Source organism: Martes martes (assembly GCF_963455335.1).
Source record: "Martes martes genome assembly, chromosome: 13".
In the NCBI taxonomy this organism is placed as follows: Eukaryota; Metazoa; Chordata; class Mammalia; order Carnivora; family Mustelidae; genus Martes; species Martes martes.
This window is the reverse complement of record NC_137901.1, coordinates 57103208-57122915: the sequence shown is the minus strand read 5'-3', so window position 1 is coordinate 57122915 and position 19708 is coordinate 57103208. Positions and strand designations below refer to the sequence as shown.

The window sequence follows — 19708 nt, the reverse complement described above, 5'->3', positions numbered from 1 at the left end:
ATTGTGAGGCTTAGGTTGTACTGGGGAAGGAGGTAAGAAGGGGACAGGTTATAATCAGAGAATGAACTAGACGGCTTTCAAATTCAAAGAGCAAGGACCACAGGAATAAAGCAAAGAGTACCTAGCAGTTGAAGAGGTTAGGCTCAGAATTTGGCATGTTTATTTAAGATTTCAGAGGGGAGGCCTTTCAAGGTGACAAGCTACAGGATGTGGCTACCATTTGGCTCGAGTGGAGTATGAAGAGCAATGGATGAAACTGAGGAAGTATTTGGAATGTGGAAGAATGATTTACTTCTGCTTGGGAGAGTTTCAGATAGGGCCATTTCCTTGGGAGTGGGGGAAAGAGAACCTTATTAATCCAGGCTATGGGAGAAGTTTATTTACACTTGAATAGATGTTCCCTAGAGCACAGAGTAAAAATGACTAGAGGTAATGTCTGCAGTAGAAGCTGGTAGAAAAAAAATGCATAGCAGCATGGAGAGGACAGCATAGGAGAGGAGTGAGGTTGATTGACAGGCTAGGCATCCCAGGGATAAGCTTTTCTACGTTCCAGCTAACCAGCCTGCATGAGTAGAGGTGACAGCTGCTGTGGGAAGTCAGGCTGGCAGGCGGTGGCCAACCTCTCAGATGGCCTCCAACGATTCTCACATCCTGGGATTTGTGTCCTTGTGTATCCCCTTTCATACCAAATAGGGCTGACTTCTGTAACCAATTAGGATAGTTTTCCACAAATGGGATATTGTGGAAATGGCAGAGAATGACTTCCAAGGCTATGTCATAAAAGAATGGTTGGCTTCCGCCTTGTTCCATCCTGGAACACTGGGAAGGGCTGGCTACCATGCTGCAGGGACACTTACACAGCTTGGGTAAGTGGCAGAGGCCCACATGGAGAGGAACTGAGGCCTCTGGTCCACAACCAGCGCCAGCTTGCCGGGTATGTGAGTGAGCCATCTTGGACGTGGGCCTCTTCCCCCATCAATATCTCAGAAGATTGCAGCCCTGACCCAACATTGATTGCGACAGTCACTTCGTGAGTGACCTTAGAGCCCAAACCACACAGCCAGGCTACTCCTGAATTTCTGACCCAAAGAAACTGCATGAGATCCTAAATACTTATTGGTAATCTTTAGCATTTCATTTTGGAACAATTTGTTTCTCAGCAGTAGACAACTAATGCTGATTTTGGTACAAGGACCTGGGCCATCTTCACAAAATGCAAAGATATGGGTCTGAGTTTGGATCCAGAGCACAGGCAGAAGCCAGAAGGACTGGAAGGAGAGCACTGGCGGGCCCCTCACTGGCACTGTCACTTATCTGCCAGTTGTGGGCACGTGGCAGCAGGTGTGGCTGCAGCTGTATCACCTTCTGAGTGTAAAAACCGTACCAGCTGCTGCTTCATTTCTGCCTTCTGCATCTGGCACAAAATGACCCCCGGGGGCTCAGCTAATTGGAAGGAAAGAGAGAACGGAAATCTGGGAAATAAGTTCAGTGACGCCAAGCGGACATATTGCAAAGCCACCATAGCTCACACAAGGGGTGCTGTTAGCAAGTAGTCCCTGAGCACGACCTTGTCAGGAAGCCAGGGGGCAGGATTCCCTGATTTTCCTGCCATCACACGTATCGGTGTGTCTGGGAGGCTGAGGACGCCACCATGGAGGAGAACCCAGAATACTGAGAAAGGAAACAGAAGGGATGCTGAGCCCAGGGATTAGCGTCTTTTCGGGAAAAGGGGTAGAGACTTACTGTGTCCTGAAAGAAAGGAAAAGCTCAACCATGCTGCAAGGCCTCACAGGAAATCAGAAAAAAACACAAAGTGTCCCTTTTCTTCTATCAATTTTTCTGCCAAGAGGTGAAACCAAGTGAGAGAAAGGTAAAATCCAAGAGATTCAAAAGTCTAGAAAGAACTATTGGCTTCCATACGAGATGGGGCTTGATAACTAGGAGGTGGGTTGAACTGTCAGACTCATCAATCTCTGGCCACTTCAGCGCCACGCTGAGGTGGCTTTTCACCCCCACTAAGGGGATGAAGATCCAAGCCATGACTTCATAGGAGAACGAAGGGCGCCATCTTTCCCTCTTCTCACAGGCCGGCTGACACACACTGGGTACAGCTTTCCGTACGTGTTCATCCCTAGTCCTGTGTCCTGGGGAAGCCATTTTGAAGAGTACACAAAGAGCAGTTTTTCATGTTTTAGTTTGTTTATCAAAGAAAATTGTGTGGGGCTGGTGAGAGGACAAGGTGCGGGAGGATCCCCGCAGTGAGGCATTTTGTCTGGACCCCCAGCTCGGCGCTGGCCTGCTCTCCCTGTGTGTATGACATCCCTTCCCCTTCAGGGGCGCCGGGAAATCCCTCCAGTCGGGGTAGTGTGCAGCCTGTACTCACGGCGCCCCAAAGCGGGGTGGGCCTAAGACGCAGGCATCAGCCTCACTCCCCTTGGTGGACAACCTCTGTTCTTGTTGTCTTTACTCAGCAAGGTCCCTAGAGCAAGCAGGAATGACCACCCTCAAGCCTCCCCTTTTTCCGGAATCGGCGATGGGTCCCATCTCCCCCTCTCAGCAGGACTGGCATTTCCTTTCACTGTGTGTTGTAACAAGGGGGTCTGTGCTCCTGCCGCGGTCCCTCTGCCTCCGACCAGCTGGGGTGACTCTGGCCAAGTTATTTAATGTCTTCCAAACCGAGTTTCTCCAGCTCTAAGATGGCTCCAAGGACCTGCTGCCTCTGGGGTAGGCGCCCCGCAGAGTTTCTGATATTGAACTGGGTGTTTGGTGAAAGTTCATCCTCGTCGTCTGTTGCAGTCATTTAACACAGCCTGCAGCTCAGCTTGAACTGATATTGTAAGTGCACGGCCTAGCCTCCTCCTTCAGAGGTCACGCAGGGCCCTCGAGGAGAGGGGAGCAGGCCGCCCTGCGTGATCTTTCTCTCTGTCAGGGACTGTCTTGTTCCGCTTTGTGTCCTGCTTCAATGCACTCTGATCCTTTAACCCTTCAGAAAGTGTTCTCTCAGCAAGTTTCAGGTTTGAATGAGGCCTGGAGAGGACAGAGGTTACCCTCGCTGACTGAGGTGAAACAGAAGAGGCTGTTCTGGTCAGGAAGCTGGGCCCTGGCATCGGCCCAGCGCACTCTGAAACAGCATACCCACCAGGTTAGGGGGCGGGCGGCTCTGGGGCTTGGGTTTCCTCAGACCCAGGGAGGCTCCCAGGATGGGCCAGGATTTCTCACTGACAGATGTTCTCTCTCAAAAATCCCAACCCTATCTTCTCCAGGCCAGCAGACCCCAACTGTCTGCCAGGGGCCTGCGGTGACCGGAGCTGCCCCCATCACTGGGGCGCTGGGACACCAGGAATACAGCAAGACTGGTCACGGGTCTATATTTATTGAGAAAGAGTTCACACAAGGTCACATCGTACAATCAATCATTTCCTACGCTTCATAAAAACGATTGTCACTCACTGTGCTTCACAAAAATTTCTTTTAATGAATAAATAATTTGATGAAATCAAAAATATTTACAATATAAACAAAGGGAAAAGCTTTGGATCTGTGAATCTGATCATCGAGCTTTGCATTTTTTTGAACTGACTTCTTCCCAAGCTTTTCCCTTGGAAACAATACAAATCTGATAGAAACAACAACTCATACAACATATCTTTGTTCATTATACGTTTATCTGTTAGTCTTGAAAGGTACATAAGCTTATATTATGCAACATGTTAAAATACAAATATTAACTAAAATAATATATTATCATAATGCTAGGTAGCATTCTCCACAAAACAAAAATGTACACTCAGCCGTAACAATAACAAAGGTTCACGGGCCACAAAATAATACCCCAAAGGTACAAATTCCTTCATAAGAATATAATTGTGCTCTTCAGTTTACCAGATGTCTACGCTGCTCTAACAAGCCGATGCCTAGGAGGACAGGATTGGACGACTCTGCTGTGTGTGTGTTTTTCCATCAGGCAGCAGCATTGCTGGGAATTGGGCAGTGCAAAGCAGTTTTAGAAACGCTTTCTTGGGCTCTTAAAAAGAGCCAATTATGCAAAGCAAAATAAGCATATTGAGAAGTCTTCATCTCATTGACACAAATACCACAGAACGTCTTGGCTTTGTGGGACGGAAGGGTTGGTGTGCAGAGCTCTTCAGGCCATCAGCCAGAATTCAAGTATTCCAGAGCCACCTCGTAGCAGAACTTGTACTGATCCTGGAAAGCAGAAGGGCGAAGATGTCAGCTCTGTGACAGCCAAAGGCTGGCGCCATTCAAGCCATTATGCCAGATTAGGATTCTAATCGGAAGAAATCAAACTGAGAAGGATTTGAATCAGCAATGCATCAGAAAGTCCCGGTTGTGAACCACAGACCTATCCGCTGCCTGCAGACCTTTCCCACAAGGCCTGATGAGGGGTATTTTGATATCTACCTTCACTAGAATTCCTGGAAAGTTCTGGAAAACTGGAACCCATATATAGGTTTGTCCACATGTATATGTTTACCTATACATCAACATCCTGAACACAAAGTATGGGGAAATCAAGAGGTAGAGGAAAAAATGAAGTCTGGGGGAAATAACTTTGCGATTTGCTCATACAAGGGGCCCCACAAATAAATGTGTCATTCCTGGCCCAACTACATGCTCGATTTTCAGTCAGCAGGATGTCTTCCATTTTATGAGAATTTATCAAGCACCTCTTAAATACCAAACACCTTGATCTGGTCCCTGACTTTGAGAAGTCCGTGGTCCAGTGAGGAGGCTGAGACCAGTACCCAATGATAACACATGGCATGGAGCTGAGCAGGGCCTGGGAATGGTCCCCTGACACAGGTGCAGTGGAGAAGAGAGAACTTCCTAGGAGGACCTGCAAAGAGGTAGCAGGTAACTTGACCCCTAACCTAATGGGGGTTAGAACAGGCATTCCGGGTGGAGGAACTGGATAAGGAAAGGCCCAGAGGGGAAGTGAAGGATGTCCTCTGGGAGCCACCTATCAGTTGTTAACCAGGCAGTGAAGGCATTTTTCTTGAGCACAGCTTTCTCCGATCATGGACCTTGGCCATGGCCTGCATGAGGTCCTGGCCCAGCTGGGGTCTCGGGTGTTAGGAGACAGCATTCTGCACCTGTCTGTGTGGCCTGCTGCTGGATGCTCACCTGGGAGGGGTCTCTGAGCCAAGCACAGGGACAGAGCAGTTGAGGATGCTTTCCTTGCCACCTGGCAGCAGCCCAGCAGCTGGGACAGAGGCGCTCGGCAGCTGGAAGGCTCTCTGCCCATCTCCGTAAGAGATAAGCTTTCACAAGGTGTCTCACTACCCAATACAGTGGCCGCAACCAAGGAAATGGAGCTCTTAATTTTGGGTTTGCCAAATTAATTAAAACTAAATTTCCATTTTTGGGGATATGTGCCTCTTAATTAACTGGTCATTGCTGTTTTCTGGTCTTCACCTACATTTTCTTCTCTATACACCTCACTAGTCCAACCTATGTATTTGAAGACAAAAGCCATACTTTATCCCTTTGCGTGTGATACACCAGTCTTTAGCGTGGAACCTGATGTACAACTGGGGGTGTCAAACGCTGGCTGTATATGTAAATGATGACAAAATAAGGGTTTAGCAGCATTTGATTCAACCCAATAAACACTGAAGGCTAGAGACTGGGGAGTTTAAGATGCAGCTTTAGTCCTTCAGGAGTTTACCATCTAGACAGGAACACGGGAAGCCAACGGACCATCTCAACATACTAGAAGGGCCCCGAGATTAAAACATCAGTAGCAGTAGCACCCACCAGGAGGGCTAAGTTTAAAAAAAAGACAGATAATAACAAGTGTTGGTGAGGACAAGGAGAACCTGGTGGGAATGCGAAAGGTACAGCCACTTCAGAAGATCCTTGGGCAGGGCCTCAACAGATGAAACGGAAGAGTTAGTTACCCGTGACCCAGCAGTTGCACTCCTAGGTGTACGCCAAGACGTCTGAACGTATGTCTACACCGAGCCTTCTGATTCATATTTCACGACCTGATACTTTTACTTTCAAAATACTTAAAAGAAACCATTGTCATGTCAAAATTTCAAAAGACCATGTCAGATCGACGGGCTGACATATTGGCTATGAAGGGGTTAACCCTGTTCTATCTCCTTCACAGGGATGATTAGTGTTTTTCATGGAAATCTGAGAGATCCCATTACTTACTGCACAGACAAGGGTTTGCATAAACCTGATTGCGCAATTTCAGTGCCTACTAGGAACCACCCTTTCAACAGAAGATCATGCATTTAGAGCGTCACATAGCTGCTGGGCTCGGGCCACAACCCCAGAAAGATGTTGGGCCTTGCTGCCAAGGGGCTACTGTGTTGAAGCTGCCTTGTCCCAGGCATGACTATAATTTTGAAAATGAATTCACCATCATCTCATCCCTTCCTGAGCAAACTGTCAATCCCAATAGATTCTGTGATGACTGGTTTCTGAATCAGAAAAATAAAGGGAGTGAGAAGGAAGACCATCAATTTTTGTGTACCCTCCCCCAAGCACCTCAGGAAATGCCTGAAATCCTACCGCGCTGCAAACTGTTACCCTTGATCACCAGGTACAGGCCTGTCTTCTGCATTTTCCTCTCTCAGCTCACTTGCTTTTCAGTGGTGTAATTAGGCCACACGAGCTATCCCTGTGCTTCAGGGGAAAAAAAAGAACATTCCTGCCTTGGTCCCAAGTTCTCCTGACTTGGGCAACATTAGTTGGCTCTGGGCATGAAAAAGCGACATGAGCAGGGCTTATCTTTGGGCAGGACCGGAACCAGGGTGGCCGGCTGCTCCCCCCTCCCAAGCCCCCGACCCCACCCTCACTGCAGCCCCACCTCCTGTTCTCCTCAAGAAGGAGAAAGTGAACTCTGAGACACCTACAAGCGAGGTTCCATATTAAAGGCGCCCCCCATCCCCGTTCACTCAGTGAGGACATCACGACACCACGAGGCCTGCAAGTGGCTCGTGTCAGCCCAAGCTGCCTTGTGTCTGAGGAACTCGGGGCCCTGCAGTCCCTCTGGACACTTCCAACACTTGCCCGGGAGACTCAGAGAGCAGTCCTCGTGGCTCACCGGGGCGGCTCTGCTCTCCCTGACACACTTGCTTTTTGAACCTAAAAAAGTTTCACAATTTCACCTGGATCTTGTGCTGACAGGTCCCACAGTGTGGAAAAAGCCTTTTGACGGATGCCCCTGCCCGGTGGGTCACGTGGCCCCCAGTGTGCCAATCATCATGGTTGGGTGGGGGGGGCTGTCTGCTTCGAAGTTCCCAGGCCGTTCCCAGCCAAGGAGACCCCTCGAGGAGACAGCAGTGCGTCTCTGACAACAGACAGAATGGGTCATGACTTTCATCTCTGACTGTAAAAATGTAGGGAGGACGTTCTTCTCTCAGAGGCCCACACACAGTTTGTTCCTGGTTCCCTAGTGGGACTCCCCCGTGCCCGTGTGGAGCCGCGGCTTCCCCATGTTCCCAGAGCAGCGAGAGGCCGCTCAGGACGGGCGAGGTCCGGGTGTGCTGTCGCGCGGCAACTCTCTACGGGGCTCTCCTCAGAGTTAGGAGCTCCGCTGGTGCTGAGGGGATAGCCAGCCCCTGACTGGAGGATGGCAGAGTCTGGGGCCGAGGCGGGCACAGGGCTTTCACGGAGATTCCTTCCTTCAGAGTGCAGGAAGGCCAACCTCGGGGGGACTCGAGAGTGGCTGCTTCTCCAGGGGTGGCAGGGCCAGGCCCAAGGGACCGGGAATGTCCCCAAGGGTCTCCAGAGATGGGCAACACTGGGCCTCTCTGACTCCCCAGCTGGGGCCTATGGCCTGTGCTCCAAAACTCGCACATACCCATACCCACACCTACTCCCTTATCCACCCCTACACATGAGCTTGCACACATGCACACCCACACATGCACTCACATACACATGCCCACCCCCACCCCTATTCGTGCATACACACCCACACCCCCCCAAAATCCACTTACACATGTACACACGAACCCCCCCACACCCCTACATGTGCATGCCCCCCCAACCCACACAGGTATAGACGAGATCGGGCGCATTCAGGGTAGTCACCCACACGTGTACATACTCCCCCTGCCCCCCCACCTCCTGCCCCCATCTCCTTTCAAATAGCCTGTATGTTTCAAGTTCACGGATGACTTCTGGAGGGGCAGCTCATGTCCACGGGTTAGTGGAGTCATTGTGTTGTCCCCGTGAGAGGGAGAAGCGCAGGCCCCACGCTCCATGCCAGTTTGAAGGGAGCACCTCGCACTGAGTATTACTTCAGCGTACTGAAGGGGCAAGCGGGACTGCGTGTGGGTAGTCAGCTCCCAGTTACAGATATGGGGAGACACTGGCAGAGGGCTGGGTCTGAGTAGGAGGGATGGAGGGTTAGAGGTGGGGAGGTGGGTTTGGATGAGGAAAGGGAGGCCTGTTCACCCTGCTGAGCCATGTTCCACCCACAGCCCATCGAACCCACTGGTCTTAGGCTCCGTCTGCCATACCTGGTCTGGGGCGTGGCCTGGGCCTCGGCATTTGTTACAGCACCTCAGGGGATTCCAATGCACAGCCCTGGCTGAGTGCCAGCTCCAGACATGGCACTGAGGGCACTGAGGTTCTTAACCCCACCACACATTACAATCACCTGGGGTGCTTTTAATATCCGGCTGCCGTGGCCAGGCTCCAGATCAGCCGAGTAATGATTTCTGGGGTGGGCCCAGGGCTCAGGATTCTGTAAGGCTTTCATTGCAAAAAAAAAAAAAAAAAGCTAATTTATAGAAACAAATTAAATGGTGGTTTCCAGGAGCCAGGGGTGGGGCATTGAGGTGGTTTTGGTCAAGGGTACAAATTTTCAGCTGTAAGAAGTTCTGGGGATCAACGTACAGCACGGTGACTAGGGTGAGTGATAGAGTGCTGTACGCTTGAAAGTGGCTGAGACTAGATCTTAAGCATTATCACCGCAGACACACATGGGCCAAGTAGGTTACCCAAATGGGGTGATGGCTGTGTTAAGTATCTTGATCTTGGTAACCACCGTACATTGTGCATGCATGTCAAATCTCATCATGGCGGGTGGAATTCTCCCACCTCCCAGGGGAATAATATGTTTCTTGAGGAAAGATCTGTTCCGCCAAAGGCTGTTTCTCTGTTAAAACAGAGCCCTGGGGGAAAAAAAATAAATAAATAAAACAGAGCTCTGGAAACTTCTAAAGCCCAGTGTGGACAAAAGTGAGAGAGGAGATGTTTGTTGAAGCAGCCCATTTCCCGGGAAACTTCAAAGCTCAGGCACTGGGGGCTCCATCTGACTCTAACCAGGCAGGTAGGGGGTAGGAGGGAGCCCCCTCCGATGGAGTGTAGTTTATAGGGCACAGGCCTGGGCCCCCACACCCCATTCCCTCTGTCTCCCCAGCTGGTCAGCACAGAAGTGTTTTCCAGGACTTTCTGGAACACATTTCATCATTCTGATACGCAGCTTGGAAGGCTCAGTACTCTGAGCTTTTCAGCTGCTCGTACCTTCTGTGCTCAGGAGAGACTCAGGTCTCAGATGGTCTTTTATGCCCAATGAAGTCGTATTGGGTTTTATCACCCTGACCTGAATTAATTAGTTCTCTCAGCCAACATACATGTATATGACTGCTAAACTAATAGAAATTGCACTTGTAAGCAAAAACAAACAGACAATTGACATGGGTCCTTATTTTAGTTCTGGAAGCTTCAAGCCCGCTGAAAAGAGCCCTGTGACATTTTTTTTCCTCTGGTCACCAGATTTTACCTTGTATTTTGCTAACAGGCACTGTAACAAATTTATCAGACATTCTTCCAGGAAACTGAAAACTTTTTTTTTTGTATTGTTCAGCACTGAGCTTATCCTTAAACTGGTACTGACCCTCAGAAATTTGGGCATCCAAAGGTCCTTTTTGTCTATTAGAGTAACACCTCGTCATGGAAACGCCTAAATTATCATAGAAGAGTGGGCTCCCTCCTTGTCCAGGCACCTCCATGTCCTTTCACTTCACAAAGAATCACCTCCGTCCTTTAGTCTGCCCCACTGATTTGGAAAAAGCCACATTGTTTCTGCACATAAAAATTCGTGAGTGATGAAAGCTGCACCCAGAGTCATTAGCGGAAAGGCCTGGAAGGGTCTATTACTAATGACCTGCTTAATTGAGGCTCCAATGAGAGGGAAACGATATATATATATTTTTTTCATCAAGGTCAGCTTTGCTCAAGTACCAAACAAAGTTTGAAAGCTACACATCTGTCCCTGAATCCCAGGAGTTAAATGGCAATGAAGTCAGAGCATTTTAATTTAGGCATTTGCTTCCATCTTCTGCCCAACTTCTTATCTGTCTTAAACTCAGGCCGCTTCTGACAGCTCAGCTGCCCTATCTCACCTGCCCCCAGCCCAGAAGATGGAGATTTCCCTGGTGGTACAAGTCTTCAAAATTCATGGGTGGTCCCAGGGGGTGAGACAGTTCTCTGCCTCCGGAGGGGCGGGACTACTGAAGCCCGAACAGGGGACACGCCAGCCAGCCTTTCAGCTCATCCACAGGAAGTCTGTGCCTCTGTAAAAGGCACTGAGCGTGATGCCTGGGACATATTAAGCACCATGTAAATGTCAGCTGCTTGCTGCTCCCTCCTCTTCCTCACCCAACCAGCTCGTCTACACCTGCCAGCTGCAGGATGCTTTGCGGACACCCGCACTCTCAAGAACCACTTTCTCTCCTTTGCATTTTCCAGAACACTTTCACGTGTATTGTCTCACAGGATCAGCTCAATAAGCCAACGTTATCCCTGGCTTACATGACTCAGGCTCAGGCAAAGCTAAGTGCCCGGCCCAAGAAGACTTACACTGCCAAGTTCATTTGTCTGAGGTCACTTGACTTGTATTAGTAGCAGAGCTGAGAAGAGAATTTGGATTTTCCCGGGCCTCCGGTAGGGGAGGGAGGAGAGGGCAGCAGTCTGGGGAGCATGGTTCTTTCTCATGGAAGCCAAGGTGCTGACTGCTGATGGTTTTGGGAGTCGGTACCTGGCCACACAGGCAACACTTTCCCCAAGTCCCCGGGCAGCACAGTGCTTCTACGAAACAGAACAGCCCACCAGGCAGCACATAAGTACCTGGGGGAAGCAGATGCCCTGGGAAAGTGACGTGTGCGGAAGGGAACGTGTCCTAGGAGTGGGTCGGCATCGGGGACTACATTACCCAGGCTGGGGCACGGCTGGGACGACTGGGACCGCAGCCCCTTCCTCAGCTTTAGCTCAAATTTCCACTCTCTCTTTAGTCCCTTTTCTTATATTTTAAATTTGAAGCCCACCGCTGCAGGGCCATGGGCTGGGGCACGCAGGCTTTCCAGGCGTGGCGTGGGCACCAGTCATGTCTTCCTCCCTCTCCACCCCAGGCCACTCTCCCAACCTTGGGATCCATCCCACCGTCTCCTTCAGATCCTTCTTCCACTAGCAGAGAAGTACAAACACCTGATCTGAAAAGCTTCCTTCTTTAAGCTATTCTATTCGCAAGTCGCAGTGGTTGGCATTTTAATAGCTGCACACAAGAAAGAGATTTCCAGAAATACTCTAAGAAAATCACTGCACGTAGTTCTTTGTTTCTCGGCTCCTCCGTCCTCATCTCAGATATGGCCACCAGAATTAAACGCAATATTCTGGATGTCAAACTCCAATTCACAGCTTTGATAAATATTAGGTGATTAAGCTATTTATAAAATCTATAATTTGAAAATCTGGCATTTCGTGTGCTATGATTATTCCTTCCCCGCGAAGACTAAGTGCTTAGCCACATGGAAGGCACTGCCAGGAACGGAAATTAACAAGGATGTTCACTTGTGAGTTTCAACTCTTTCCACCTTGCCAGTGTGTGGAGATGAAGTCTCCCTGTGAAAAGCCAAGTGAGAGAGGAAGAGGGAGAAAAGCCCTCACAAGGAAAGCGATTCCATTATGTTCCTGAAAAGGAAGTCTCAACCCATTCCCCCCGCGTGAATCAGTGGCCCCGCCAACCATGCCAGCTAGGCGGGAAAATGCCCCATGCTGCAGGACAGGGTGGGGGGCCTACCAGGAGGTCCACCATGTTGGGCTTGTTGTTTCTCAGTGTCTTCACTGCGTGGAAGACGTCCACCGTCCTCTGGTGCCGGAGCATCTCACAGACAATGCTGATGGCGCAGAACGTTCCACTGCGGCCTCCCCCATTCCTGTGGGAAGAGAAATCAGACCGTCGTGCTTGTCCTCATTCTGCCTCCTGACCTACCACCCGAGCCTTGGACAACAGGTCACGGTGAGGGCCTCAGAGGCCAGGGGAACGCTCCCCCCAGGGCTGATTCTTTCAATGAAAGCAAATGGTGTTAATGAGCCTTCGTGCTGGGCCCACGGGTCACCTGACTGGAGGCAACGATCAATTGGTCCGTTCTGCTCTCTTAGCTTTGTCTCCGCTCTGGATTATATAATCTGATACAACATCCTCTCGGTTTTTATTCAATGCGCCCACTGCAGAAAATTTCCGGTGAACAAAGAGCTCATCTAGTATCTGCTACCAAAACTGGCAATGAGTGTTGGTTACGTTCCAAGATGGACTTGGTCTTAAAAAAAAAAATTGGGGCGCCTGGGTGGCTCAGTGGGTTAAGACTCTGCCTTCGGCTCAGGTCATGATCCCAGGGTCCTGGGATTGAGCCCCGCATCGGGCTCTCTGCTCAGCGGGGAGCCTGCTTCCCTTCCTCTCTCTCTGCCTGCCTCTCTGCCTACTTGTGATCTCTGTCAAATAGATAAATAAAACTAAAAAAAAAATCCATTAGTGTTTCATTATTTATCTCTAAAACATAAGGGCTCTTTCTGAATGAAACTTTTCATTTTGAACTCATTTTAGATGTACAGAATCACGGCAAACACAAGAATGGCGAGTTCCATGGCGTACCCACCTTCCCCTCATGTGAACACCTCACAGTCATACAAAGTGCTGGGAACTAGGAAATTAACCCTGGTGCAATTATTTTAACTAAACTACAGGCCTTCGTCAAATGTCACCAATGTCCTTTTTCTGGTCTGGGGTCCAATCCCAGACCCTGCTTTGCAGACTTCACTTAGCTTCTTAGTGTCCTTCATCTGTGACAGGTCCTCAGGCTTTCCTCGTTTTTCCTGACCTTGACACTTCTGAAGAGTACTGCTCAGTTATTTTGTAGAATACAAAATATAGAATGGAGATGTGGAAAGTAGCCATGGTCCCATCCACAGTTTGAGAAGTCATTACAAAATACAAATTGCAGAATGTCCCTTCATTTGGGTTTTTCTCATGCTTTCTCACGATTGGGAATGAGGTTATGCATTTTGGCCAGAAAACCACAGAAGGACTGTCTGTCCCTCCAGCAGTTCAGGAAGCTAAATCATCTTATTGCTGGTGATGCTGACCCTCATCACTTTTTAAGATGGCGCCTTGCAGATTTTTTTTTCACTGTGTAGTTATCGTCTCTTTGTAGTTATTATCTTGGGAGAGATACTTTGGAATTCTGCAAATATCTTGTCTCTCCTCAAAGTTTCACCCACCAGTTTTAGGATCTATAAGTGGATTCGGTCTTAACAGAATCTGTCTGAATTCTAAACAGAATCTGAATTCTGTCGCAACAACGATCACTGTGCTATTTGCCCAATTGATTTTCCACCTCCCTCTCTCCCTCAACATTCTATTGTAAGAGACAGCTGTTTCTTCTCTGCTAATTGACTAATTTAGTTGCTTACTTCTTTTATCTTACTATTTATTTATGTCAGTTTAGACTTATACATGGTAATTTTGTTCGATGAGCTAAAATCCAATAGTATCAATATTTATTTTGTTGCTGGAATTGTTCTGGCTTTGGCCATTGGGAGTGCCCTCAGACCTCCATTCTTTTCTGAGTACTTCCATACTTTCTGGAACTACAAGGTGTTCCAGACTCATCTTGTATCTTCCCTGCACCAGTTCTGCGATCAACCATTTCTCAAGGAGCTAGAGACTTTAAAAAAAAAACACACACACAATGTAATTATTACATCTAAAATAAATATTACCTTATCAATATAATCGGATTTCTAGTTACCGTTCCAATTTCCCAGATTGTTTCCGACATTTCCTTACAGTTGCTTTTTTCAAATCCACATCTATGCAAAGTCCACACATTGCAATTGATTGACATGTCTTACAGGTTTATTTTAATCTATAGGTTCTTCTTTGCTCTCTTTTTCTTGGCAATTTATTTGTTGAGGAAATGGAGTCCTCTATCCTGGAGATAGTCCCACGTCCTGGGTTGTTCTCATTCACTGCATTTGAATCATTTAACTTGTTTCTCTCTCATCCTTATTTCCTGTATATATTGGGAGTTCGCTCTGCGGCTTCATAAGAATTACATGTATTTTAAGACAAGGACACCTTACAAATAACTTTCACTAGGAAGCAGGCACAAAATATCAATTTGTTCTTGTTTGGTGATTTTGAGATTGATTATTGTGCTAGAATGCCAGCTTGATCAGTTCATTATTAAGTCCCAAATCAATTTTTTAAATAAAGTATAACGGAACCAAAATTAAGTCCACAAATGGTAAATATAAATCTCAGTTAATTTCCAAATGCGTATGCCACATAACGCCCACCAAGATCAAGATGCAGACCAGGATTAGCCCCCCAGACCTCCCCCAGACTTCTTCCTCGTCAATACCATCGATAACTCAAAGATGATCCCTTTTCTCATTTTTGGCCTCATAAATTTCTTTGGTGTGTTTCTGAATTTTGTATGAATGGAACCATCCAGTACATATTCTTTTGCCTCTGGCTTCTTCCACTCACTATTATCTGTGTGAGAATCAGTCCCGTTGTATCCGTGACTTGTTCTTTTACATTTCTCAGAATAATCCCATGGAATGGATATACTACTGTATAACGTACTTATCTACCAGCTGAGGAATATTTGGGCTGTTTCTTGTTTTCAGCATTATGAGTAAACCCGCTATAAAAATGTCTCCTGGTGCATAGATGACTCACTTCTGTAGTCATGTACCTGGGGTGGGAAGAGCTCAGAGAATACCTGTATATTTAGCACTCAGTGTGCCTGTCAAACAGATCCAAAATGGCAGCACCATATTTACTTCCTGCCAGCAGGGTATGACAGTTCTGATTACTCTGCAGCCTCACCAACACTAGGTATTTTCATTTTTTTGTTGTTATTGTTTTTTGGCTTTTAAATTTCACCCATTCTAGTGAGTGTGTAGGGGGCATGTGACCCTGGTTTCAGTGTATATTATCCTAAAAATGAACAATGCTGAGCACGTTTTCTGTGTTTATGGGCTACGTGCATCTTCTTTGTTTAAAAAATGAAGTTCTTGTCAAGTCTATTCCTGAAACAATTGGGTCGATCTTTTCTTATCGGCTTGCAGTGGTTAGGCATTCTGGCCATGAGTCCTTTGTCAGAGGCACATATCACAAAACTCTTTGCCCATTCTCCGTCTTGCTTTTTACTCTCCTTGGTGTCTTTGGACGAAGAGAAGTGCTTAACTTTAATGAAATCCAATTTTTCAATATTTTCTTTTGTGGCCAGTGTTCTGTCTTGGGTGACATCATCTTTGGTTACCTCATGGTCATGAAGATTTTCTCTTGGAAGCTTCATTGTTTTCCTTTTCACATTGGGGCCCATGATCCATCTGGAAAGGATTTCTGCATGCAGTATGAGGAGAGAGACCAGGTACGCGGGCTGTCTTTTCCTGCCGCCCGGCCCTGCAGGAGGTGGGTTGCTATGGGTCTTTGTCGTAAATCAGGTGACCCCGAGGTGTGGTTCCATCCCTGGATTTTCTCTTCCGCTCCATTAGCCTACTTTCTGTCTTCGAACTGATACCACACTGCTCTCCCCCCACCAAATTTTCACCTGATGCTTTCAGCAGCTGCTGATGACCACTGTCTATGTCCATTATCTTCATCAAGGGCTTCAAAATGGTGATCTCTTACTTCTATCCATTTCTTCTGGTTTTATGAGCTGGAAGATGTATAAAGAAAAAAAAAACCCTATTTGCTCGCCGTGAGTGTACGTGTGGCTCAAGGAACCATTCCATTTGCAGTCTCAGGCAGGGACTGCTCTGCCCACAACCATTAGGTGGCGCTACGCTATGCTGAATATAATGTTCTTTCCTCAGAAATGAACAGCAGAGAGCTTTTGTGGTTCGATGCATTCTTTCCTGGCCTATATTGGAGGATACGAATTCAACCTAACTTTTTTTCTCACAACTAAAATACCTTCCATTTAGATTTATAAATCTAAACGATAAACACTCTTCCCAGGCATGGGTCTCACGCCCACCCTGATGCCAAGAGAGCAAGAGGCAGCCCCACGGGAAACACTTCAGAATTGGAGAAAATGTTTCCCAAGGAAAAGTCAAGTTTCTCCTAGCAGAAGAGGGGTGGGGTGTTGGGCTGGCAAGAGGGCAGAAACAACGGATGCCCACCACCGTGCACTACAGAGAACAGCCCACTATAGATATCACGTGGAATGGCACTGTAATGACTTAGTTCTGGGGTCACAGCTGGGTCTTGAGAGGGTATAGTTGGTGGTTGGTTGTGCCTCAACTTCCCCCAGGGTGACCCAGTCCTTTAGCTTACAGCACTGGCCCTTGTTAGAAAGATACTAATCAAAGGGGTACCATGCATACATCACATTCCTAGTTCCAGATGCTGGCAGACTCCAGACAGAGAAATGGGTATCTGCAGACTGTGTTTAGTTTAGTTTAGTTTAGTTTTGTTTTCAAAAGACCTAACAGATAAAATACAAACCCTAAATAAAATGTCAACTTCCCTTGCCGGGACTGTATCAGTTCACACTGGTGACCCCCCCTGGGTGTGTTCTGATCAGAAGTTATATCTGCACTTAAGAGAAATAAAAATGGGGATGTGCCCTGTCAATCTTCTTTGGCATTTTCTTGGTAGAGATATCTTTAGTGAACTGGGTCCACGAGAAGGAAGGGACAAGCAGTCAGCGGGGAGGACGAAGGACTGGGGCCTCTGGTTGACGCTTAGTGTAAATGGGTTCCTAAGACTCTTTTCAAGAGAATATCAGTTTCTGTAGGACAAGACACTGCCACCTTTTGACTCCTGGGAGGCAGGGCAGAGTTCTAGGATATCACAGACCCTCCTGGGCCCCCGGGCGGGTGGCACAGTGTGAGGGACAGGCACCCAGGGGAGAAATTGAGGTCCCTCGGCAAGCTTACCATTCTAACTAGGGTTGGTCTGCCCAGAATTAAATCTTATTTTCCCATCAATTTGGGAGAGATCTCACTGTGTGCTAATGACACTCCACTGAAAAGAGACATAAGCTTATACTCGAAGTTTCCACAAATTCTCTAAATATCTTCCCTAACTGCCATGACTTTCTAATTGCTTGCTCCATTAAGCCAATCCCAGCTGGCTGATTAGCTACATATCATCACCAGTGAGAAAATGCAGGTGAAAGTACTCTGAAAAGTCTGGCTGTCTCTATTCAGGGGCTCTCAACCTTGGCCGCACATTGAGATAATCTAGGAGTTTGAAAAAAAACATGGATGTCTGGGCCCCATCCTCAGGGATTTTGATGTAATTGCTTTGGGTGTGGCCTGGGCACAGTGTTTGTTTTTTTGTTGTTGTTGCAGTTTTAAAAATCTCCCCAAATGACCCTCAGTGCGCAGCCACAATTGGAAATCATCGCTCTGGAGCAGAGGTTTTCCCGTTTGAGCGCCTTCTGGATCTTCTGGCCTATAGACTGCACTTTGGAAACACTGGTTCTCACCAAATCTTCCCTATATATGGACATGCCCAGGCGAAAACCAAGACATAAACAAACACATTCTCTTAAAAGAGAGTTCCTGTGAAAGACAGTTCCTTTGAAACTTCTAACATGGTTTTTTACAGAATCAGCAACTAGTGTGGTCAAGATGCTCTCACCGGCTTTGCCAAACTGGGAGGGGGCCCGGATTTGCAGCCTTTGCTGATAGAGGTGATGTAAATACTTCGCTGCGAATGATTTCAAGTTACCGATGGTTTAACAACCAGCTCCAGGAAATTCCCCTAAATGTAACCCTGGGCTCTCAGGAGCTGGTAGGAGCCCAATGAACCCATTCAGGTGTTTTTTTTGGGGGGGCGTGGGGAGGGACAATCCCAAGGTCAAGCCTTATTTTTATAGCAGCGCTACCCCACCTGAATGCAAAAAGTGCGTATCTTGTTTTCTGCAAACCAAACCGAATCCTTCATGAGGACCTACTGATTCCTTCTCCATTCACAGAGAGACAGAGGGCAGTAAACCAGGGGGAACAGCAGAACACCAGTGTGGCCCTTCTGAGGTGCAGAGCTCCCCTTAGCACTTACAAGCAATGCACGACCGTGCGGCCTTCACCGCCGTTGTATTCCTCCTGCCACTTGTCCACTTGGCGAATGAGCTTCAAGAAGGAGCGCTTGGACACCGGCGTGTCTCTGTACATGGGCCAGCCCAGGAACTGAATTGCTGCACCACCCGATATCCATCCTGGGGCTGGAGGGAATCAGGCAGCAATCAAGGAGTGGAGAGAAAACAGGCATTGTTTACTGGTGGAATTCTAGCTGGCTGATCCCACCTGTGTGGACTTCTCAGCAAAGCAGTCCCATCACTAAAGGACAGGCCTGCCTATAAATACCGAAAGAAGCTTCCACTGGCCTGAAGAGTTACGAGTTTTAATCTGGAGCGGTTATGAAAACAAACAAACAAGCCAGGGGTTTTACATGACAGGCCAGACAAATAAAAATGAAGCAGAACGCTCACAGTTTGCAAGAGCCAAGTGACAAACACGCAACGTGAGCGCTGACCACGTTGTAAGGGGCAAAATGGGTTTCCCTTAATTGCAGGTAATTTAAGGGTAAGGAATAAACTATAATCTGGAAGCACTTGTGAGCTCAGGGTAATAGAGGTTACACGGCATTTGCTGTGAGCACAACATGGTTTTGTGTATTGGTGTGAATCTTGCTGAGAAAGAGGTTAGTAGTCAATGAATCTTTACTTATAGTTAAGTGGAATTGGAGTATTCAAAGAAAGTGTTAGAAAAATGGCAACAGTTTTAATCTGGCTGCGGCTAAGTCACTTGGATCACATCTCCCACAGCCTTCCGCACCTTTGATGTGAGTGATCTCTTCGTTCTCTGAGACTTTCTTCCCCTTCTCCCCTCTCTGCTGTCCATCTTGGGCTCCCTTTCTCCCTGACCTCTTGATGATGGAAGCCCACGCTCTGTCCTCAGGTCCCTTGTCTTCTCTCTCTCTGACCTGATCAGCTCACTCAGTCTCACGGCTTTCAAGACACCAGACGTCATCAGTTTGCATCTCCAGGGTGGGCCTCTTCGGAACTCCTCCCTCACAGATCCGGGCCTACTTGACATGTCCACTCAGGTATCTAACAGTCACCTCAAACTCAGCCCATTTCCTGGCCTTCTCTCCAATGCATGTCCTCTACCCAAACTGTCCCCTTATACCCGCAGCCTTCCCCAGCTCGGGTGACATCAATTCCGTTGGTCCATTTCTCAAGACCTAAATCTTAAGACCTACCTCCTACTCCCTGGGATCCAGCCTATTCCCAAACCCTGTTGGATCTGCCAGGAGAATAAATCAGCATCTCTCTGCCTCATGGACCTCCACCTGCTGCCACTTCATCCTCCTGTGGTCACTTCCTCACTTGGATTATTAGAATGGCCTCCTGAC

The 19708-nt window shown here is 47.8% G+C and overlaps 1 protein-coding gene across 1 annotated transcript in view; it reads right to left on the bottom strand.

The window, feature by feature from the left end:
• Positions 1-3455: 3455 nt before the first annotated feature.
• PTPRM (protein tyrosine phosphatase receptor type M) overlaps positions 3456-19708 on the bottom strand; it is a 777217-nt gene continuing 760964 nt past the window's right edge. The window contains 4 exon segments of the mRNA XM_080821527.1: positions 3456-4206; positions 12068-12203; positions 18353-18480; positions 18486-18515. Coding sequence (XP_080677653.1) covers positions 4153-4206; positions 12068-12203; positions 18353-18480; positions 18486-18515 — 348 coding nt within the window. The 3' untranslated portion in view covers positions 3456-4152.